We start from the raw sequence: 24,845 nt of genomic DNA on the forward strand, positions 1-24,845 counted from the left end.
TGTTTTATTTATTTTTATACAGGGTCCTGCTTAGTTGCCCAGGCTGGGCTCAAACTTACAATCTTCTTGCCTCAGTCTCCCAGGGTGCTAGAATTACAGACATGTGCCGTCACCCCTTGCTCAGAATCACTCTTGTTAGAGCGAGGCATCCAGAGCGCATCATACTTCTCATGGGCCACACAGGTCCGTGGTGGGGATGCACACTCAAGGAAGGGACTGGAGAATGCTTGTATTTCTCTCGCCAGTTTTTCTGATTGACCGTTTGATATCTCTGGTGTCCTCAGATGCCTAACTCCTCCACTCACCGTGTAGCTCCTTTTCTTTTAGGAGAAGAGCCTCCTGCTGCTTCTCAGAGGCATCAGGAGACGAGGCAGGAGCCCCTTCAAAGTCTTCATGTCACGTCTGCCTTTCTTTGCTTCTTCCTTCACGCCATCTGCCTAAGCCCCTCCGCTCTGTCTGTGGCTCTTTATTCTGCATTTGCAGAGGTCCTTATCCATGTGCTGGACATGACTTTCTGCTTATATCTCCAGCCTCTGTTTTTTAGTTCCTTCACATTGAGCACAAAAATACATGTATTAGCTTTTCCATCCCTGTGGTATAACACCCAGCACCCATAATTTAAAGGGGGAGAGGTTTAAGTGGGATGTAGGAGTGAAAATCTGTAGTCCCCACACTGTGGGGAGTTGAGACAGGATTTCCCAGGTTTATGCCAACCTTGGGTATTTCATCAGCTGAGGGAGATACTGACTCAAAAATAAATCAAGTTAAATTTAAAAAAAATAGATTGGAGACGTAGCTCAGTGCACAGGTCCTGGCCTCAGTGCTGAGTATCATTTAAAATAAAGCAATGAGAAGGGCTTTCATTTGGCTCATAGTTCTGGGGGATCTAGTCCATCATCAGCAGGCTTCAAGGAAGAAACATTGTGCCTGAAGGATGGTGCAGAACAAACCTGCTTAATTCATGGATTCTGGAAAACAGAAAGGGAGAACATAGCCAGATAGGAAAGAGCCAGGGAATACATAGAGTCCCCAGCATCACACCTCCATGACCCACCCAGACCCACCTAGACGCGAGCTTTATTAATCCTTCAGTGGCTCCCATCCCTGGTGAGTTGACCATCAACCCTAATGATCATGGCGTCCTTAACCTTTTCTTCATCAAACCAAACACCCACATTTCCTTTCATCTCCAGCTAGTTATCCCTTTTTTCCCCTCTCTTCAGGGAAGAAATTCTTAAAGGAGCCATATTTATTTTGCCAAATTCTAAGCCAGATGATAATGACCCCTCATTTCAGGATGCCCCCGGGGATGTTCTTCAGTTGTTTGTTCTGCTTGGTCCCTCAGTGTTCCACACAGTGGGCTGTTTCTTCTGGACACAGTCTTCTCATGACTTACGACTGCATTTCTGAGATTTACTTTTATGTTTCTGATAATGCCGGTCTCATTCACAAGTTCCTCTACCTTCTCTGTCATCCCTGAAGTGTTTTGTACCAGTGTGACTTCTCCTTCATTAGGCACACTCTATTTTAGAAAGTCCGTTAGATCCTATGACGAAGGCTCACGAAACTCAGCGTTACTTTTCACTCATCATTTATCATTGAAGTAGACATTCAGAATAAGTGAAATGTTTACGTTTCCTTTATTTGGTCAGTAATTTCTAGTAAAATAATACTTTCTTGATTATTCACAATTATTTTATCCAAGTTTGGATTATCCTAGATTATGATGATGCTTTGGAGGTTTCTGAAATTCCTGAGGTGATGCACCTTATAACAAGCAGTCCAGACTGTGGGGTTCTTTGGTTTATAGATTTTTTTTTTTTAGTTTGTCCTGGCCTCTTGCGACTGATCCTTTTCTGTTAAACTTTTCACTATCGGGTCTTACTTGGCTCACTGTGGCGCCCTGTCCTTTCCTGACAGCATGTTCTTTGTCTCTTTCTATCTGAACAGAAAAATGCATACATCTGATTTGTCTCGGGATAATACTTCTGATTGGATAAGGTGTGGGGTACATTATTGGTCCTCAGAATTCCCACACAAACATCTTTGAAGTCCTTGCTCTAGCTTATCTCCTTCCAGAACCTCACACATTGACCTGGGCGTGTGTAATACCAGGTTTGATGTGATGTATAAATAGGGTTCAGGGCCATTGCTACTAGATACATGGTATATTCATTGTATTATTCCTGAGGTCAGTGTGTACACTGCAGTTATTTTTTCCCCTCCTTTGGTGCTAGAAATTGAACACAGGGCCTCATGCCTTCCTGGCAAGTGCTCTGCCACTGTATCTCCAGCCCAGTATTTCTTTAAGTGGATGCTTGCGTTATGTTTCTTGTGCAGTTTTTGGGAGAAAATAGTCACCAGAAGGGGCACGTCCTCTCATAAATCTTACTGAGTGGACTTTGGAACATGTGCGCACTCCATACTCCATGTGTACAGAGTGGTTCTCATGGTTTTTCATGACCTCTCTGCTGCATACATGTGCATTATCTGTTTACCAGTGACAGAAATCTCAACAGATTCAGGCTTGGCTCAGGAGTCTCGTTCCTTAGCTTAGCTTAGCTGGCTTTCTGAAACCTATTCCACACGAGAGTCCTGGCAGACCTGGCTCCCAAAGTGACTGAGACCTGCAGGGACCTTTTCCCAACAAGTATGTATTTGTTTCCTATTCCACAGCTGCAGGTACTTTTATATCTTTTGGTCTGAGTTAGTCTCCTAAACTTGGTTTGTGGAGTATATACTTCATCATTGTTAAGAGTTTTAGGGCTAGAGAATGACAAATTTCAGGACCAAAGGCACATTTTCCTGTATGAAATGATTCTTAAAAATTTTGAACCTGGTCAGTGATCTCTTTTCTTATTTACTTATTTTTAGGAAAAAAAAAAAACACCTCTGAAAAGACATTATTTTTCTTTCTTTTATAGAGTTTAAAAATTTTTTTTCATTTTATTTTAAAAACAAAAAATGATACAGAATTTTAAAAAAAGAAATTAACACTAGTTTAATATATTGTATTGTTATCTTGAAAGTAATTCAGATTACAAGATTTAGGCCTGAAAAAAATTATCAGACAAGCATCAATGAAAACACAAACTATTCTTTTTGATAAACTAACAGGTTAGTAGTAATCTATCTAGTATATATTTACATACACACATGTATATATTTACACACATGTGTATGTCTATAATATGTATAAATACAATCTATTTCCTTCTTTCTTTTCTCTTTTCCCCTATCCCAGTTATTCTTTCCTTTTGAGCACTTTCTTTCCCTTTCATTTTTACAATATCTGTTGTACATTTTGGATCTTATTTACTCTTTTTTAAAAAATTTATACCAGAGAGACAATACATTATCCACACATGCGAGTCTGACCCGTTTCACCTATCTGCACTCTCCAGTCGCATCCACCTATCCACAGAAACCCCCAGCCTATCTCTCCCTATAGCTGAGTAACTCCACTGTTGCTGGCAGTGTAGACTGGTACAACTACCGTGGAGGTCACGTGGAGATTTCTCAAAAATCCAGGATTGGAGGTCTCATTCAAACCAGCTGTTCCCCTTCTGGATATTGTCCCAGAAGAACTGAAAATATCAGACCATGGCAATGCACGTGCACCCATGTTTGTGGCATATAATTTGTAGTGTCTACATCTTGCCAATCAGCATCCTTGCCAAATGCCCATCGACTGCGGAATAGAGGAAGTGGATGTGATGTTTTTGCATGGAGCTATTTGTAAGTCAGACACTTTTGGAGGAGAAGTCACATAATTTATAATCTGGTTTTTCTGTTTTAAGTGTTGTTTATGACAGAAATCTTGGAAATAATTCTGTTTTTCTGCTGTGATTCTTAAAATCTTCAAGTATTATTGACCTCCCCCCCCCCAATGTGTGTGTATTTTGTTTCTTGTAGGTTATTTCACTACCTGGTATTTTAACCCATCTTCATTTTAGTCTTACAAGTTTAATTAGTTCCTTTGGTCTATGAAACTGTGTTCTTGAATATTTTGTGACTTTTTTTAGTATAAAACGTTGCCATACAATTTTATATTAAGTGTTTTACTGTACATATAATTATCTTAAGAGTAGTTTTCAGGCCATTCTTGTGCACTGTTGAACATCTTTCTGGCACTCAAAAAATAATTGCTTGGATATGTTCATTAGCAATTATTTTTAAACTGCCTTTGAATAGCACAGAATATAAGGGGGAATATACTTTATGATTTTTAGATAGGAGACAGTTTCTAAACGCTTGGAATCTTGAATCGCTGTTCGATATAAGCAAGCTCTACTAACATGGCTTTTTGCATCTTCAGCTGTGTTCTCCCAAACAGTTTAATGGGTAGGCTTTTAGGTGGAACCTAGAAAGAAACAAGTAAGTTAAAAAGGAAAAAGTAGGGGCTGGGGATTTAGCTCAGTGGCATAAGCGCCTGCCTTGCAAGCAGGCAGTCTTGAGTTCAATCCCTGGTACCGATAAAAAAAGAAAAAGACAAAAAAAAAAAAAAAAAAAAAAAAAAAAAAGGAAAACGTAGAAATGCTACAGGTCCTGCTGGCAGACTGGGGAGGTGTAGCAGAAGGTAGAGCCAGGAATCCCTGTGTTTTGCCTGTTGAACAGAAGGTTTATCTGTAGCTTGTAAGTTGCATTTAGATGGGAGTGAGTGGTCCTGGTGTGTTTCGTACAGTAGGATGACAACAGATAATAGTAATGTATTGCATGTATCAAAAAGCTTCACCCAACAGAAATGACACATGTTTGAGGAGACAGATTTACCCTGATTCGAACATTACACAATGGATACACAGACAGAAACACCTTATCGTACTCCATTAAAATGTACAATTAGTGTCATGATCCCAGAGAACTAACCCAAGGTACCACTGAGGTACATTCTCAGCCCTTCTCTCTCTCTCTTTATTTTTTGTTTTTCTACTTTTTTGACATAGGGTCTTGCTATGTAGAGTTCAGGCTGGTTTTCAAACTCATGACGCTCCTCCTTCCTCCTCCTCCCAAGTGCTAGGATTACAGGCATGCGCCACTATACCCAGCTTGCCTTTTTCATTTGGAACAGGGTCCCTCCAAATTTCTTGGCCTGATCTGGAACTTTTAATCTTTCTGCCTCAACTTTTCAAGTAGCTGCAATTGCAGGTGTATGTTCTTATTCCTGGCCTAATAAATAGTTTTTGTATGTTTATATATCAATTAAAAATCAAAATCAAGGAAAGTCACAAGCAGAAACTCAATGCATCTGTGCACCTGTGCCCGGTGCCCATGATCCTTCCTAGTGGTGCTGAGCTTTTGATGCCTGTTTTGAGCACAGCCGCACTTGTTTTCCAAATGGGGATAACGAGCAAAGATGAGGTTACGACCTCCCCTTCTCAGCAGTGTGGTGACAGTAGGAAGGATGTGGGGTACAGGCAGGAGGCAGCTCCTCTGCCAGGTGTGGGAATGATGTGATCTATCCTGGGCTTCTAGTGCATACATGTTCGCTGCTCCTGAAAGCCTCATTATAAGTCAAAACATTTGTTATCAGGTTTTTAAAGTGACATCACTATGCCAGCCACTGTATGTGTTTTATTAAAATTTGCATTATTCTCACTAATTTTCATTTGTGGCATTTGAATTCCATTTTCATTTGTCATTCATCTTTTATAATAGCCTTCCAAATTATTGTTTTTCTGGAATGTGGCAAGAATTGTCCTTTCCTTTTGTCTTTTTTTTTTTTTTAAATGAGGAATTTTAATTCTGTAACATTTGAATTTTTAACAGTGGACATGTGTTACATGGGGACATGAAAGCACAAAAAATAATAAAGACCCCAGAGGGCAGGGTAACGGTGAATGTAGAGACTTAACTATGAATACTTTACTGAAGTGTTACTTATAATACTAAAAAATCTGGACCCACAGCTATGTGATAATAGGAAAGTGATTGAATATATTTATCAGGTGTGTGTGATGGAAGATTGGCCATTGACAATTGTGCAATAGGCCTATATTTATAAATATGTAGAGATATTTATGATATGTTAGAGGGGGAAAAGAGAGATTACAAAAATAATATATCCTCTGTGTTTAACATTTAAAAAATATAGAATAGGGGCTGGGGATTTAGCTCAGCGACATAAGCACTTGCCTTGAATGCAGGCAGTCGTGAGTTTGATCCCCGGTACCGATAAAAAGGAAAAAGACAAAAAAAAGTGGGGAAAAAAATATAGAATAGTTCATAGCTTCCAAAGCCCTCCCAGAGGAAAAATACTTAGATATTACACAGATTCCAAAAAACTGTATTTTTAATCTTTATTTTTAAATAAATTTAGACTTAGGGGAAAATTGCAAAAATAGTACACAAAACTCCAGTTGGCTCATCACTCAGCTTTTCCCAGTTATGAAAGTTTATATCATCTTTTACTCCTCTCCCTGTGTATATATTTTTATAGAGAGATTGAGTTCTACACCTGTTGAGTTATCCCCCTTAATACTTCAACGTATGATTTCTGAAAAAAGGGCCAGGTTTGTAGCTTGGTGGTAAAGTACTTGCCTAGCATATGTTAGGCTGTGGGTATGATGCCAGCACTAAACAACAACAACAATAACAACAGAAATCCTACAAACGAGGACATTCTTGTAGCAAGCCACGGGACACCATCAGATGCTGTCATTATCTACAGACCATGTTTGGATTTTGCATATTGTCTGAATAGTATTCTTTATGAGATCTGGGATCAGTCGTTCTATGTGTCTTCAGGTTTCTTCGATCTGAAACAATTCTGGCTCTCTGTTTTTGGAGATTATTTACCTGTTATTTGGTAAAATATAGCTCAATGTTTATTTGTTTGGTATTTTTCTCAAGAGTAGCTTCAAATTATTCATCTCAATAGGAGTAACAGAAACTTTTGTCTGTTCTCAGTGCATTATTTCAAGAGTCACAAGATGTTAATTTGTTCAGTTTTTAATGATGGTACTTTTCTATTTAGATGATTTCTGCCAAATTTCTCCATTATAAAATTAATAAGTATTTTTCATTTTGGTAAATTGTCAATATAGATTATGGTTGGAGATATTTTGAGACTATTTAATACCTTGTTACTCATCTTTTATTCATTTTAGTATCCACTGATAATTCTTCAGTTTATTTTTTGTTTATTTTTTATTTTAAAGGGAACAAAACAATAAAATGGAGCAAAACAAAACAATGAGAACAGTATCGATTTTCAAAAATAAGACAGAAGGAAAAATAATCCCCAATAGTTGCTATATTGCATATTGTTACACTCTAGATAGATGCTCAGACTAGCAGCTTTAGGCCTGCAAAGTTGTATTGGTCAGGGTTTTACTAGCGAGAACAGATATAACCCAGGATATACAGAACCAACAAGATTGGCTTAGGATAGTCAGTCATAGAGTCCGATGAGGAAGCGTGCAGAGGGTGTCTATGCACTGGAGGCCGAAGGGTTCAATCCAAGGTCTGGAGTTCACCCTAGTGTCTTGTGCAAGTGCACACCAGCAAGCTGATGGGTCTGCGACAGAAGGCCGAAGGCTCTGTGATGAAAGGCTGAAGAGTCTGTACCGAAAGCCAGGAGGCGAGGTCCAAACCAAAGGTGAAGACTGGAGCTTCTCCCAAGAATGGAATGGATTTGTTCTTCCTCCTCCCCTTTTATACCTCAAGGTGATGAGCCACCCTAGGGTGGGTCTTCTTCTACATCCTTGGGTGTAGAATTGCTAAACCTATTTAGTTAGCTTCTATCTGTCTCAAGTTGACACAGTGAATCAACCACTACAAAAGTCAATCAAACAACATGAGCATTAAGTTATCTTTTTTACTTCAGATGCTGTCATCTCAGCCTGTGTTCCTCTGAATCAGCCAGTTGCTTATAGGACCGGGGAGGGGCTGGGGTGGCAGCACTCTTCCTGTCTCCCAGCCTGCTGTCAGCTGGCTCATGGAGGGCACAGGTTGGCTTCTTGGTTCTCTTCCTGGCCCACAGCTACCACTGGCTCACAGGAGGGTGCAGATTGGCTTCTTGTTTCTCCTTCCAGCCCCCACGGCTGCTGCTGGCTGACAAGAGGGCACGGGCTGGGTTCTTGGTTTTCCTCCTAGCCCACGTGACTGCCAGTTCTTCCGTTTTTAATTTGATAGTTGCCGATTGATCTAATTCCATCATTTCTTCTATACTTCTTTGCTTCCCTCCCTCCTTCCTTTCTCTTTTCCCTCTTCCTCCCTCCTTCCCTCTCTCTCCTTCTTTCCTTCCTATTTGTGAGAATTCACATTTATTTTATTTAACTGATTGTAACCCTTATATCATTTATTTTGTTACCGAAGTTGCCCCAGATTGGGCCAGTGGGAACAGCTTCAGACTGACTCTTATATCTTTTTCATGTTTTTACTGTTCTCTAAGAACTTCCTCATTTTCTCATATAAGATGTTTGTTCTTACGTTTACTTGGACTTTCTCCACCTGACCCAAGAATTAGCTGTTTATCTATGGAACTCTGGTTCATTATATTGGAGAATATATTTACAAGTCAAAATCTAGGTGCAACAGGTGTTCATTACTGTTAGGATATTACTGTGTCTTAAATTCTCTCAGTGCATAGATCTAAGAAATACACACACATACGCATATACACACACACACAATATGCACACACATGTCCTTGCCTCTTCCTCCATCTATTCTCTGTCTGTCTATGTTACAACCTGTGAATTCACACTAATAACTTCCTTTATACACCAACATCACTGGATTATTCTCGTTTTCCCCCTTTCTGTATTTCTGCCCTTCTTTCTTGTTGGTGAGAGATCTTTGTCTCATCATGCTCAGCTTATTCATCTGTTTGATCACTGTTCACTCATTGGATCAATTGCCTTTATATGATAGTCTCTAGAGCCCCTGTGCGTCTCCCTGGTGTAATAACACTGGCTGTCTTCCCCAAGTCCTCCTAACCCCCAGAGTGCCAGCCTCACTGGTAGGATGGCCCTCAGTTCCCCTGGCAGAGTGGACTGCAGTCTCTGCTCACTCTGCTCCAGCCCTTGACCTGGCAACACATGAGCCAGGGGGTTCCCCAGCCCTGCAAAATACCAGTCTCGTGTTTGCTTCTCCTTTCACAGCAGTGTGACTGTGAGGACCCCTTTTTTCTGCCTCTCCGCAGGTAAGAGCTGCTACAAGACAGTTGAGAATTGGCTTTATCCATCAATAAGAGGCTATTTGGTCTTAGTGGTACAGTTTAAACTTTTAGAGTCAATTGAGTTTATCTTCATTTTACATGTACTTATTATTAAAGATGGATCTGAGGGGAATGGGGAATATTACTAATTGATTATCTTCATAGTTATTCGAATAATTATTTTTATATTTATTCTCAGAACTCAAGAAGTGTTTGAGCTGTAAAAGTAAGGCTCGCCTACCTTTCTCCTGTTACCCTTTCCTGCTAATGTAGAGGGGAAAATCTACTCATTAATTCTTCCATTGTTTCACTCATTTATATGGAAAGGCAAGTGTCATTTGAATATGGCAAATGACATAATTTGAGCTTGATGAGGTTGTATTTCAGCACTCTAATCACTTTAATTTACATATATCATCTCTCCAATTTCTGAGGTGTCTATCACTAATGTCAAGGTGTGCAAAAATGCATAGCACTAATGATGCCTCTGGCTTGTGTTTAAACGGTCTGTTGTTTTATATATAAGATCTGCAGATTCTAAAGATTTAGGATGGTTCTTGCTTTGTTTTGTTCTTGCATTTTTGAAAGTGTATATAATATGAAGAAATTCCCATAAAATACCTGGTTCTGTCCTAGTAGCATGTATTATTTTAATTAATCTTTCCAGAGATGTGTGAATAAACTAAACCTCATGAATAATTAGGCTTAGAGAAGTGGAGTGATTCCTACATGCTTACATAACCAGCAGGTAACAGGAACTATCTTGTCCAAGAGTGTGTTAGTCAAAAGACCATTGACTGTGATTTAAGAAAAAAGAAATTTGTTTTACATGTGTGGTGCATAGTAAATGTCCCCTCTAGTGCTCAAAATAGGTTATATTTTATGTTCTTTATGAAACATACATCATAGTGTCACTATAGTAGCGGTGGGTTGGTGGGTGGGTGAGTTTGTTCTTTTGTTCATTAGTTCATTCATTCCTTCTTCCACTCATTCGTTGTACCGGGAATGAACCCAGGATCTTTGCACTGAGCTACATCCTCAGTCCTTTTTACCTCTTATCTTGAGACAAAGTTTCACAAGTTGCTAAGTGGCACAGGCTGGGTTTAACTTTGTTCTCCAGTCTCAGCATTCCCTTACTGCTGGAATTACAGGCTTGCATCATCGTATCCACCTTGTTCTTAGATTTTATAAATTTTGTGTGTTATGAACTGCATAAGACATCAGTAGTAACAACAGTACCACCACTGTCAGTCACAATAGGGAAGTGAATAGCCGACATTCTTAGAGCATAAGTTACATGCCAAAGACTGCCCTGACCTCTTCTATATTATTTAATGGTCAAAATAACTCTGAGGGGTAGGTACAGATGAGCAAGTTGGGGCAGAGGCTGAGATAAGTAACTTGCTTAAACTGAACAGCAAATTAGTGACAGAGCTGGAATGTAAGCCCACTGTCTTGTGAATTATGCCATTCTTCCTAAGGAGATAAAATTTGTTATCCTCGAGTGAAGAGTTGAAAGTAAGTGAAACCAATTCTGATTAAGTTAAGCTGAAAAGGAATTTATTATGGGGATCTAGAACACTTCACAGAATAACTAAGAATCTAGAGAAGCAGATTTGGAAAACAGGACCACGGAAGATCAGGTGGCAGAAAAGGTCACCAAATTACAGCATGAGAAGTGTTTGGTTACAGCATAACGCTGTCATGGGTGCCATGCTGGTGGCCAAAGCCCCTGGACACTGGAATCTATTGCTGTCACTGCTGCTACGATAGCAGACTGTCTAAGTGTTTTTTGACCTTTGCTTCACTCACTAATATTCAGAGACACCCATGGAAGCAATCCCTTTAGGAAGTCTTAAGTTGTGTTTTTAAAAGACCAGTTTCCAAAAACTTCGTGAATTTATTGTTCTGATACATTCTGGGCAGTATGGTAAGAGAAAGGAGCTTCGACTCAGCTTTCCAGATGTTAAACCTTCATGATTAAGGTATTTTTTCAGGAAAACTTCATCCTGTTCCATGGTGAAATAGGTCAGTAAAACAATTTGAGAAATTGATAGCTAAAACAATGAGAGGGCACTGGTTGCATATTTGTTAAATCGAGTTAAGTTCTAAGTGAGCACTTTTGGTTTATTCTATTTCGATCCTGGATTAAAGAGCATAACTTCCAAATGGCTGATAAATGCTCCAGTGATAAAATATGTCTTGTTTTTCTGGTTAATTTTAACTGGTTAAATTCACTGGGTATCAAAGGTAGTAATCTTCAGCAAAAGGATGATGGTTTTGTCCATACTGTCATGATCAGTGTTTTAAGAATTTGTTATAGAGGCCAAAGTTCACTTTAATAAATGCTGTAATAAAATATTTTCTAATTTTATCTGATGATACACTGTTGTAAGTATAATCCATGCAACAGAATTTCTGCCCAGTACATGAGTTAGATTAAGACATGAAATAAGCAGTTGGGGATTTAGCTCAGCGAGTAAGCCCCTGCCTTGCAAGCAGGCGGTCATGAGTTCGATCTCCGGTACAATTAAAAAAAAAAAAAAGACATGAAATAAGATATGACTTTTATCCCACATCACTTAATGGAAACTCATTTGACTAAAAGTCTAAACTTTATATTAATTTTCACTCAATACTAGTTTTATTGAACTTTTTTTAGTGCTTACAGTATTTCAGGCAATATGCAGAGTACTTTATCCCTTTTAAGCCTCATAATAGCCCTATAAGATAAATATTGTTATGATATTGTAAGGGTGGAACTTTACAGTGAGAGAAATAACTTGCCTAAGGTCCTGCAGAAGCATTGCAGCTGGGTTTTAGATGCATGTTTATCTGTCTCTAAGCTTCCTTTTCTGGCATCATTATAAAATAATGTGGAAGAAAATTATTGAATTACAAATTGATGCTAGATTAGCATTTATTTTGTCTTTTTGAGACAGGGTCCACTATGCAATTCAGGCTGGCCTTGGGCTCATTTTGTAGCCCAGGCTAGTTGGTCTTGAATTTACAGAGATCCTCCTGCCTCTGCCTCCCGAGTGCTGGGATTATAGGCATCCGCCACCATGCTCTCGGTTAGCATTCTTGAATTTTTAGATGAGACTACCTTGTGACTGTTCTTAGAGAACAGTTTTCTCTTTTTAGATTCAGAACCTCAGGAAATGTCATTCCGTCCAAGATTCACTTTCTGAGTTAGAAGAATGTAAGTCACTATCACAGCATAGTATACTGCTGTTTCCGGCATTCTTAAACAGCACATCACATAGATGTATAGGGTGGATGACTTCCAGCCATTTGGGCAGATGGGCAGGGAGAGGTAGGCCCTTAGCATCTCACATCTTCTCTAAGACACAAAAGTACCTATTGTTAAAGATTTGTATATTTAGTCCTTCGTTGAGAAACCTAATGTGGGCCCCATCTCCTGGCAGTAATGAACCTCAAACTTACCAGGCTTTGTGTAGAATATTTGCTTTTACTATATTCAGTTTTCACTTTTGAGCTTCAAGTTCAATTCAGCTTCTCTAGGATTGGGAAGGTAGTTTGGTTCATTTTGCTTTAACTTTTTGGTTTTGACTGAGTTTGCTGACTTGAAACTGATTTTTGGTCATTTATGTATACTTTAATAAATCTGTGAATTACAGAACTCTCATTTTAGCCTGGGGAGTGCTAACGCCAGCCCTTATTATGAATACTGCTCTGTTGTTTGATTTGGTCTATGTGCCAGTGGGGGAGCTACTCACTGGTAGAGCACATGGCTAGCATGTGCGGGCCCTCGTGATGCAAAATGAAAACCAACTACTTCCCATGAGACACACACAGGCACAGAGGGCCGAAGTAGCCTCCTGTTGGCCCCGATTCTATGACAGTAGAGTTTGGGTAATGACGGTGAAGGATCAAAGCAAAAGCTTGTTGTTATCATTGACCAGACTGTTAAATACTTTTCAAAAAATGTAATGCTCATGATAGTGGTTTATTTGTTCATTAAAAATCTCCCTTTAATTTCATTTTGCTATATATACACATGCGTGCATGTGTGTGTGTGTCGGGGGGCATATCAGACTGCTCTCTGGGTTCTGTATGGAGCTTCTGAAAGCCAGATGTTGTGTGAGGTCAGCACAAATACAGGCAAGACGACACCACTGGATGCCTCTACAGATAACTTTGTACGCGTGTCTCCAGCACTACCTGGCCAGGATCAGCACTCTTTGATCAGATCAGATGTGTAGACATATACATGGTGCATGGTGCTTTTATTGACATTAGTAGAGCTCTCAGGAAGCATCTGCCTTATATTCTAACAAGAGAACCTATTATGTCGGAATGGAAGCACCAATAGGAACCTGAAAAGTTTCTTTTTCTTTAGTCTGCGAAATGTTAATACCACTGTATTTATAGTAGATCAGTTTTTTTTGTTTTTTGGTCTTTTTCATTTTTATCGGTACCGGGGATCGAACTCATGACCACCTGCTTGCAAGGCAGGTGCTTATGCCGCTGAGTTAAATCCCTAGCTCCGATCAGTTTGTTTTTTAAGTCACCATCATATGTAAACAGTGGAAATTATATTTAATTTACATGTCATAATGATATTCAAACTCTGGACCATGGGCCAGGGCTTACAAATGGTTTCGTGGTGGCAAACAAAGTGTTTCTTGTCACAGGATATGAACTGCAACAGAATGCTGTAGGCGATGTTAAATTGGGGTGAATTTTAGAAAGTGACAAATGTTTTATGTTTCCTAAATCTGAGCTGGGTTCTGCCGGCTCTGAGTGGCTGCCAAGTTGTGTTATCACTTGCCCGCCTCATAACCGCCTCAATTGCTTCCTTCCCCAGCCCTGTATGATGAGATTCGTCAGTTCCGCCAGGCCTGTGGGGAGGCTCATCTCAAAACCATCTTAGCCACAGGAGAACTCGGATCCCTCACTAACGTTTACAAAGCCAGTATGATAGCAATGATGGCAGGTAAGTGTTTTATGTTCAAATAATGTTCTGTACTGATTGATGTTTTTTAGGAGAAATAAATAAGTATAAAACACTTGGCCATTATTAAAAGTGCTAACCACTTGGGGTTTGGGAGTGGGGAGGGAGGAAACATTTTGTGAGTACATGTTCAGTGTGAAGTGGTCAAAGCACTTGGCTTGCTTCCACATTTTCCCTGTGGCATTTCACTGTTGCACTATCCTTAGAAGGCAGTAGATGGCTCTCTTGTTAGTGAATTGCTCTTTATTGCTATTTGATTTCATCAACATATGTTCGGCAGAAATTTATGTAACTCTGACTTTCTTTCTGTGAGTTGAAACTTTGAATTTTTTTCATACACACACATACACACACACACACACACACACACACACACCCGTTTGAGCCAGCCCCTGCTTTTGTTTGTGTTAATTTCTCAAAAATTTAGCGTGGTATTATTTTTTATATTTTCAAATGTAGATTAACTTCTTCACCTCTACGAATAACTGATATTCAGATGTGCAAGCTTGAAACCTAGGAGTCATGCTGGATCCTTTCTTTTCTCTACCTTTGCATAAAACATTGAACAAGTCCTCTGAGTTCTGCCTCTTTCCTGTGTCTCATGTACTGCTCCCCCTTCTAGGCTGTTTTTCACACTGTTCAAAATGATTTTTTTAAAAAAGCCAACTTATCTCAATTACTTGCTGTTTCCTGAATATGGTGACACCCAGATCCACAGTGTGTGTTGGGGCCCCTGCCAAGACTGCCTTTTGCCCATATTACCCCTTAGAATCTCTGAATTCAGCATAGGCCTCACCCTTTTCATCCACTTCCTTACCCACCATGTAGCTGATTTTCTCTTCTGTATGTGCCTACATCATTCTGTTAAAACCTCTGCCAGACAACTTAGTATACTGTGATTACTGCTGAAGTTTTCCATGCCCTGCTAGAGACCTCATTTTGGATGAAGATACTTGGCTTCTCTGGTCTTACATTTGGGTCATGCATCATAATCATCCTTTAGATTTTTTATCCTCATTTCCAGTCTTTGAAGGATTTGTCCATTATTCCCAGGAACGCTGCAAATCATATTAGGCATAAATGGTGCAATTGTACTGATCATGCTGTTGGACCCAAAAAGTATTTTTCTCATTGAGAGCAAAATCTCTGAAAACATAAGGCTAACAAAGAATGAAAGATTTTGAGCAATGGTTCATCAATGTTAACATGTCAAAAGCCACAATTAAAAAAAAAACTGTCTGCAGTGGAACCCTTACTGTGTGGTTCTAGCCCTTGAATTCATGCAGCCTCCCTTCCCAGCTCTTTGCCAGGATGAGGGGTTGTCAGAGTAGGTACCAAAATAAAAGATTGGCAACAAATACCATAGATCACTTGTAGTGCATGCTATATTTTTACTTATTTATTTCTTGTAGTACTAGGGATTAGACCTAGGGCCTTGTGCATGTTAGGCAAGTGTTCTACACTGAGCTATATCCTCAGCCATTTTTAAACTTTTATTCTCAGCCATTTATTTATTATGTATTTATGCATTTATTTATTATTTTGGGTGCCAGGGATTGCACTCATGAACTTGCGTATATTTTTATTTTGAATAAGGTCTTTCTAAGTTGCCCAAACTGGGCCTCAAACTTGCCATCCTCCTGCCTCAGCTTTCCACATAGCTGGGGTCACAGGTGTGCACCCCTGTGCCTGGATGTGTACGCTTGATTGTTAACTACATGGTTGGGGTGCACAGGAGGTTCAGGTACTCATCAGGGTCGCATCCCAGCCAGTCTTGAGGTGTCTGTTTCCCCAGCTATAATACACTGAAAGCATATCACTCTATGAGATGCCAACCAGTCCTGTGCTGCTTCCTGTTGCACTGCTTACGCTGGGATCGTGGCGTTAGGTCATCAGGCTTTGGAAGCCCGTTCTACCCTTTGCCCCTCCTATCTGTAGGGGGAAAAAAGGCACCTATGGTCAGAAACATGCTCATTCTGTCTTTCCCTTTCTGCTTATTTCGCTGTTCGTGTTTTTTATCTGCGTCATTTCATCAGTGGCTGTTGTGAGTAATGTAACGGTTTATGGGGTGCTTTGTCAGACACTTTTAAATAATATCCCTTAATCTTCACCACAGCCTGGAGTGGATGAAGAATGGGGGAGTCGGTAGCTTACCAAGGTCATGATGCTAATGTATCATGCAAAGTCCTTATTTGAACCCAGGTTTTCTAGTTCCAAGTTTATTGCTTTTTCATTTGTAAAGCAGTTTTCCAAGGCTTTGTGTTTGGTTGTATCTAAATAAAAGACACAATCCTTATGCTCGAGTCCTGGATGAAAGCCTTTAGTCCATTTCCTAGCCTGTAGTTTGTCTTGCTGAGATATATAATAGACTGTTTTAAGAATTTGCTCATTTTTATTTATACTTATTTTTAGCACCTTGAGGAACTTTTTAAATTAAAAAAATTATATTTTTATTTCATATATGACCCAAAAGAACTCTCCTCCCCCAAATAGTTTTGATAAAATCCAGGTATGATGTGTATGCTTTTAATCCTAGACTTGGGAGGCTGAGGCCACAAGGTTGCCAGAAGTTTGAGAAAAGCTTAGGCTACAACTTGAGTTCAAGGTTAGCCTGAGCTACATAGCAAGACCCCCAACTCAAAAAACCAAAAATAATGACAATAATAATAGTAATAATAATTACCATTTTGCCTAAATCCATATCTCTTCCAGCTGGGACTTTATTTTCTCCATTGATATATTTGCAAAATCCACTTTACTGAGGCGTTTGCATTCATCAAAATTCAGGGGTTACAGATATGGCGTGAGTTTTGACAGTTTATGTGTATCTGTAACCACTATTCCAATCAAGAAATAGAACATTTCCATCTCCCAGAAATAATTTGATGTGCCCTTTATAGTGAATTCTGCTCTTCTCTGTTGCCAAATGTACAACCACTGACCTGGTTTTATCACCACATACTATACTGCTACTGTTCCAATTTTTTAATATCATATCATTGCAGTCTGTACTATGTTGTACTTATTGATTTCCACCTTGATAAGGATTAAAGCCTTGGAATATTAAGCAATTTAGAAATACTTCATTTGTACAAATAAACTAAGCTGCTAAAATTATGGTAGAAAGTTGTTTGTAATATTCTCTTCTTCGACTGCTATCTGTAGGATCTGTAGTTGTATCTCTGTCATTCCTGATGTTATTTTTTTCTTTCCTGTGGTCTTTTCCTTCTCCTCTCCCCTGCTCTTGCTCATTCCTTTTTTTTTTTCCTTGAGTCTTTGCTTTCTTTTTCTTTTGTTCTTTTTCTAGTTTTGCTTTGGTACCTAATGCCATATTCCTGGCCTATAGCTTATCCTACTGAGATATATAATACAGTTTTTTAAAAATATTGCTGTTTAATTTATATTTATTTTATAGTGCTTTCTAAAGTGTTATTTAGATTGAGATGTTTGATTTTCAAACATTTTTTACATATGTTTAGTTTATATAATTTAAAATTTAATATTCTGTGATTTTCAGGGATTATCAGATTTTTTCCTTCAAAATGGAATTATTTTATAACTTGTGATTTATTCAGGGATATGCCTTAAGTGCACTTAATAAATGTGTATTGTGGATGTTAATGCAAATGTTAATGTCAGGCTAAGTTGGTTAAAGGCTTTTTCACTTCTTGTTTTAGTATTAAAATCTCTATATACAATTATAGATTTTTTTTTCCATACCCATATCCCTTTAGAGCATCATGTGGTTTCTTCATGTGTTGTAGAGCTCTGTTGTTAGGTGTGTAGACATTTCTAGGATTGCAGTGTTTACCTCTTGAATCCGCAAATTCATCATTATGAGTGTCCCTCATTATTGCTGGTACTAGTGCCTTTCTGAGCATCTTCTTGGTTTAATATTAATCCAGTCACACTAGCTTTCTTGTGCTTCCTATATGCATAATACCTGTTAAGTATATCTGTAAATAGAATAAAACTCTGTCAATCATGACAAAATGGGTGTAACTGGTGAGCTTGATGTTAAGTGAAATAAACCAGGCCTTAAAAGACAAGTCCCACATGACCTTGCTTGTATATGCAGTCTATAAAGGTTGATATCAGAGCAGTTGAGAAAAGAATCATAGTTACCAGAGCATGGGGAGAGGTTGATCAATGCGTTCTACATTATAGGTAGATACGAGAAAGAAGTTCCAGTGTGCACAGTAGGGTTATTAGTTTTACCAGTAATACACTCTTCATCTCAAAAAACAACAAGAAAGGATTTTAGAAATTTTTACCATAAAGAAATGATGGTTTTGGGGAGGCGGCGGTACTGGAGATTAAATGCAGAGCCATCACACTGAGCTACAACCTCACCCTAAATCCCCCTTTAATACATTTTATTTTGAGACAGGGTCTTGTCATGTGGCTAAGTTGCACTGACTGGGCCTGAACCTGTCATCCTCCTTTCTTAGTCTTCCAAAAGTGCTGGGATTACAGGTTTGCCCAGCCTAACACATAATAAAGATTGGAGAAAATAAATATATTTATCCAAATTAAACATTCTATAATGTATACATGTAGCAAAATATTTCTTGTTACTCTATAAATGTGTACAATTTTTAGTTTTTATGTATCAGTTAAATAAATTTATTTTGGAAGATCAAGACGAAAAATAATGTCTCTCTTAGAGGCAGCTCTTTGAAAAGTTCTTCGAGGTAATTTCTCCTTTTTACCTAGAGTGCCTTGACCATTTTACTTTCCATTGTAACTACTGATGTGGTGGTATTTACATCTGCTGTTTTCATGTTATTTCCTCTTCATTTTGATCTACTGTTTTTGTTCCTTTTTCTTTTGTCCCCTTCTGGGTTCACTAAATATTTTATAGCATGTCTTTTTTATTTCTCAGATTGCATTCTTATTGTCAATCTCTTTCTATTTTTAAGTGGTTGCTCAAGAAATTATAATTTGCATCATTAATTTATCATAGTCTACTTAAAATTAATGTCGTTTCACTTTATACTTTTTTTTTGGTCTTTTTCCTTTTTATCGGTACCGGGGATCGAACTCACGACTGCCTGTTTGCAAGGCAGGCGCTTATGCCGCTGAGCTAAATCCCCAGCCCCTCGACTTCATACTTATGACACAAATATAAGAACCTTATAGTAGCTACATTTCCGTCATTAGTTTTTTGAATTATTTTAATTTTCTTTACATGAATTATAAACTCCATATTACAGTGGTACAATTTTAATAGCTATTTATCTTGAGGAAATGAAGTAAAAAACTAAACTCGGCTTCTGTTTCATATTTTCCCACACGTAAATCATTTCCATCTTTGTTTCTTCCTGTAAATCTGAATTTCCATCTTGTGTAATTTAGCCTCTCTCTATAGCTTCCATGATGTTTTTTGCAGTGCAAATTGATCAGTGATTAATTCTTCCAAGTTTTGTTCATTCATAAGTCTCTTTACCTCTGTATTTCAAGGATGGTTTTGAATCTGGGTTGACATTTTTATTCTTATTTCACCCTTAAGTTTGTCATTTCATTTCTTCCAGTTACATTTCTTCTTGTTTCCCTGAGTGGAGTGTCTCATCTTATTCTATATTCAAGCAGTATTTTCTCCTTATCTTGGTTTTTCACAAATTTAATCATATTTTGCCTAAAAATGGTTTTCTTTATATTTAACCTGCTTGGAGTTTGCTGAACTTCTTGGATTTGAGTGTTGATACTTTCTGCTAAATTAAGACATTATCAAAACTACTTTTTCAAATGTATTTCTGCTTCATTCTATTTGCCTCTCCTTCTAGGATTTCCAAGTATCTAAGTGTGAGAGTATTTATATTGTCCTATAGGTTACTAAGTCTTACTTACTTTAATCATTTTTGCTCCATTTTTTATTCCAAATTGGCTAATTTGTATAAATGTTTCATTATTCATGTCAATGTTGCCCTTTATTTTTTTCTCAAATCTGCTTTTAACCCCAATTAGTGGAATTTATACTGCTGCAAATTTTTTGTTTCAAAATTTCCAGTTGATTTTTTAAAATGTTTTCATTCCTCTACTGAGAGTCCCCTTTATTTCATTCAAAGTCATGTTTTATATGCATCTTTGAACATATTTATAATAGCTGATATAAAATCCTTCTCTGCTAAATTTGTTCATCTGAATTATCTCAGAGTACGTTAAGCTACCAATTTCCTACTAATTGACTTTATATGGTTTTATAGATACTTATAGTTACTTGTTTTATAGCTATTTATGTCTAGAGTTCTTCATTGCTTTTGTTTTACCATTAATTTAAAATAAAATTCTCTTTTTCGTTTGTATCGGTACCAGGGATCAAACTCACGACTGCCTGCTTGAAAGGCAGGAGCTTATGCCGCTGAGCTAAATCCCCAGCCCCTAAAACAAAATTCTCAACAGGGATAAAGGGCTGGTCATTAACACCCATATTGATTTGTTTTGTAATTCTGATAGCCATTTAGATTATTGTACAAACAGTCGTTCTCCAGAGGAATAGTGGGTAGAGGTATCTTAATTATGTTAGTCTGGTAACCAAGGTGTTTGTATTTTGGGCAGTACTATGGTCTGAATATTCCCTCCAACCCTTGCATTGAAATTTAATCCCCAGTGCTACAGTATTAAGAAGTGGTCCTTTTAGAGGTGCTTAGGTCAGCACTGTTATCATTCTGAAAGGAGTAAGTTAGTTTTCACAAGTAGGAGTTTGCTGTGAGTTTGGCCCCCCCGTACCCCCTCTCTGCTATTTTTATTACATTTGCTAGCCCTGCTGCTGTGTTACGATACAGCATACCTTGCTAGATGCCAACACCAAGTTCCTATGCTTCTAGTCCCCAGAACTGTAAGCCAAATTTTTTTTTTTTTGTCTACAGTATACCCACTCTGGGGTATTCTGGTATAGCAAGTGCAAACTTGACTAAGATAATCAACAGAATGATTAGTAGTGTATTTTCAATTAGTCTTGTCTAGTGTATTTGTCAGTTTTCCTGTTGCTAGGTTCCAGTATCTGACATCTACAGCTTAAAGGAAGAATGGCTTTTTGACTTACAGTTTCAGAGGTTTCAGTCCATGGCCAGCTAGTTGTAAGGCAGAAACATTGTGGGGCATGAGTATGGCAGAGCAAAGCTTCTCAGTTCATGGTGGCAGGGAAACAAAACAGGGAACAACATCAGAGAAGAAAGAACCAAGCACCAGATACAGATCCCAAGGTTATGCCTCCATGACCCACCCAGACATGCCTACAAGTGTGCCTTACTAGTTCTTGAGGCTGCTCCAAAGCCAATCAAATAGGCACAATTAATCTTAACTATCACATTGAGTGATAGTTTAGGGGAAGCACCACCATTACATGAGTAAGAAGTCCTGGGCTCTTGTTCTGTGTTGTGTATTTTGTGACTTTGTACGAGTAATCTGATTATCAGTTTAAATGAAGTAAGGTATGTAAATGCACTTAGAACCATAAGCTAAGTACCTTGAAGTTATTAAAATTGGAAGCATACCATCTACCCATATGACTCACTGAGGAGACATAATTGAATCTTTTTTGTCCAGACAATTGTAAGACATTACTGAGAACGTAACTTTTCAAACTCATTTGATATAACTGTAAGAGGCATATCATACTGAGCTGGATTTTTTATACTGATCCCGGATCCCAATATTGGAAGAATTGTTCAATAAATCTTAATGTGAAGTTGTTGAGACAGAGAGAGTGTGAGAGTGAGCGGGGAGTGCGGGGGTTTGCTTGAAAATTGCAATTAGCTGTGGTCGAATTAATTGTATTTTTATGGTGTTTATCTGTCATCTCATCTAGTTTTTGTACTCTGGAAGCTATACCAGTTGTATAAGCGGTTCAGACATGTACCCAAATAAAATATAATTTAACTACAGGTAACAGCTACAGCTGTCTAGAACCAGCCTAGAAGTAGAACAAAAATAAAATTAAAATATTTTGAGTAGATGAGAAACAAATGATATAATCTATAAAGCAACAGTAAACTCTAAAATTTCTTGACTGTTTATAAAATGCCACAAACTGTTTTAAAGACTTTAAACATAATTATAATTAATCTTCAGAATAATCCTGTGAGGTATGTACTCCTACACAATAAAATAAATTCAGTTAAAAGGATCTTTTTGTAATTAATCTATGTGATCACTGTTGATATTTGGAAACATTCCAGGTCCTTTTCTCTCCGTTGTATAATTTCCTCTATCATAGCCTTCCTTCCTTCCTGTAGCTATTTTTAAAGGTTTAAATAAAACTTCCATATTCTTGTCAAACTTTTTGATCATGTAGAGATAGAATTAATTACTGGATCATACTGTTGTGCTCCTAGTACAGTGCTAAGTACCAGCAATATTTCTCAGATGGAGTCATCACCAGTTATTTTTCCTGGTTAGATTTTTTTTTTCCCCCAAAACTGAGCTTTCCTGAGGGCAGAGACTACATTTTACTCCTTTGGTATTGCTAGCATGTGTGGCGTCTAGTAGAGCTTTAAGAGAATATTTTCAAATACACGAATGAATGGAGGAGAGAATAAGAGAAAGTGAAAAGATGAAAAATGAAATTTAAAAATAAAAATGTATCTTTCCAGATATGCCACAACCTCATAGTGTTTGAGCATGTCATTTTAGAGAGTAAAGTTGTTTTTTTTTTTTTTTAATTGAACAGAAAGGTAGCTGAATTTATATTTTCAACAAGAAGTCTCTTTGGCAATGCGCATCAGGGGTATAATATAATAAAACTTGCTAAGAATTCAGAAATGGTTCTAGAGGCAAGGGAGATCTAGGGAGGACTTTTCTGCTTTGGTTTTTTGGTCAAAGGAAAATGGATCTTTTTATTTTAGAGGCTATTTATTGAGAGAAATCTGAGAACAGGAGCAGGTAGGGTAGGAGTAAACAATTTGAAGGGAATATCATCAGGAGGGAAAACTGAGAGCCATAATTATTTCTTTCATCGAGCAATCCAAAAACAAGGTGATAGGAAGCAGGATAGAAAGACATACTTGCAGAAAAGAGAAGTTGAAAGCAGGTTGATCTACTGCTAAGGAATTTTAACCTGCTAATGCACACATTGAGAATAATGCCAGGGTACGGAAAAGTGGCTTTATCTTTCAGTAGCGGTGGACTGTTTGCATGCATACAACAGCTAACAAGCTGTGCTCTGAAGTTATTCTAGACCTTATCTTTGTAAATAATACAGGCATGATAAATAAGGTTGGAGTAGAAAAGCACTAAAGATGCAATCATAATGTCATCAGGTTTGAGTTGCTGATGAAGATCTGTGGGAAGAGTACTAACATGAAAATACTGGGCTGGAGAAAAGCAGACCTTGAAGGAATGTAAAATGAGTTTGGAACTTGACTGGAATTTTGCAATGTGTAAGAAATGAGGACCAAAAAAAGGGGGACCCAAGGAGGGAGTATATGAAATTCAGCTCTATAAGATCAAAGTAACCCAGGAACAATGAGATGAAGCAGAGAAATAAGAGAAAATATAAGAGAAGTCATTAAATGATGTACTAAGGTGGGGGAGGGAATCGTAGGGAGCTTGGTAGGCCCATAGGAAGCCAATGCAATAAAAAGATATGGTGATTAATAGCAAATTAACATAGAAGATTTTTCAAACTTTCAATATGATTCAAATTATAAATGGCACTGTATGTTTCTTTTTCTAAAGATTCACACTGAGTTCTTTGTCTTAAGCTATAAATCCTTGCATACTCAAGGAATATTGGTCCAGATGGCACATCTAGACCCCTGTGGTGTTTCATCCTGTTTTTTTAAATAAGATCTTGCCTTTAATAGAAGAGTATATAATTTGTGAAAAGATACACTGCAATTGGAAGTTTATTCATGGAGAATGCATCCACATAGATGTGTGTCTTCTGAAGAGTTAAAAGATTGAAAGTTTAACTCTATTTAGAGTTGCTTAAGCGCATCTTGGAAGTTAAGACCAGTAGGGCAAGAGGTAGTGAACTTGCTGTCTCAGTTGCAGAGGAAGTTTAAATTTCAGGTCCTCAAATAAAAATTTCAGAAAGTTTACCCTGACCCACCCACTTGCTGTCCTTTGTTGATGCAAATAAAAACTCTGGAAAGAAAAGAAATGTTCTCCCAGGGCTGCAGAAACCGGCAGTATATTTTGGTGTATGAAATCATTTTAACACAAAAGTTACACATATGACATTCATTTAAAGTATCTTCTTTGCTTCTTCATGGCTAGACTTTTGGGGGAAAAAAGAAAAAGAGGAAAAGTTTTTGTGTGTGACATTTAAAGAAATGTAACGCAGCCTTTTCCAACATCACTTACCTACCTCCTCCGAACCCCATTTCCCCAGAGGAGTTTACAGGGTCCAAGGCCAGCACATGTAGGGAGGTGCTTAGTGAAGGGTTGTGTCAGGGATATGGCAAAGGTGGTGTGTATTTGGACACATCATGTGTAATGATCATATTGAAGCTGGGCATGGTGACACACGCCTGTAATCCCAGTATTTCGGGAGACTGAGGGAGGAGGAATACAAGTTTGAACACAGCCTGAGCAACTCAGAGACTTAGATCGTTTCTCAAAATTTAAAAAAAAATTTTTTTAAAGGTCGTGGGGGATGTAGCTCATTGCTGAGACTCTGGGGTCAGTCCCTAGTACCACACCCAAACAAAAAAATTTTTAGGGTTCTCTAGATGGCCAGAATCAATGTAAAATTGTAAT

General features: G+C 38.1%; 1 protein-coding gene across 2 annotated transcripts in view; it reads left to right on the top strand.

Annotated features, from left to right (window-relative positions):
• Positions 1 to 24,845, top strand: part of Dera (deoxyribose-phosphate aldolase) — a 111,295-nt gene that overhangs the window by 42,776 nt on the left and 43,674 nt on the right. For both annotated transcript variants that reach the window (XM_003470320.4, XM_013153207.3), the window contains exon 6: positions 13,995 to 14,123. In XM_003470320.4, coding sequence (XP_003470368.2) covers positions 13,995 to 14,123 — 129 coding nt within the window. The remainder of the gene's footprint in view (positions 1 to 13,994; positions 14,124 to 24,845) is intronic.

This window comes from Cavia porcellus, unplaced genomic scaffold (genome assembly GCF_034190915.1).
Source record: "Cavia porcellus strain 051 isolate PalLab524CR breed Dunkin Hartley unplaced genomic scaffold, mCavPor4.1 scaffold_27, whole genome shotgun sequence".
Lineage (NCBI taxonomy): Eukaryota > Metazoa > Chordata > Mammalia > Rodentia > Caviidae > Cavia > Cavia porcellus.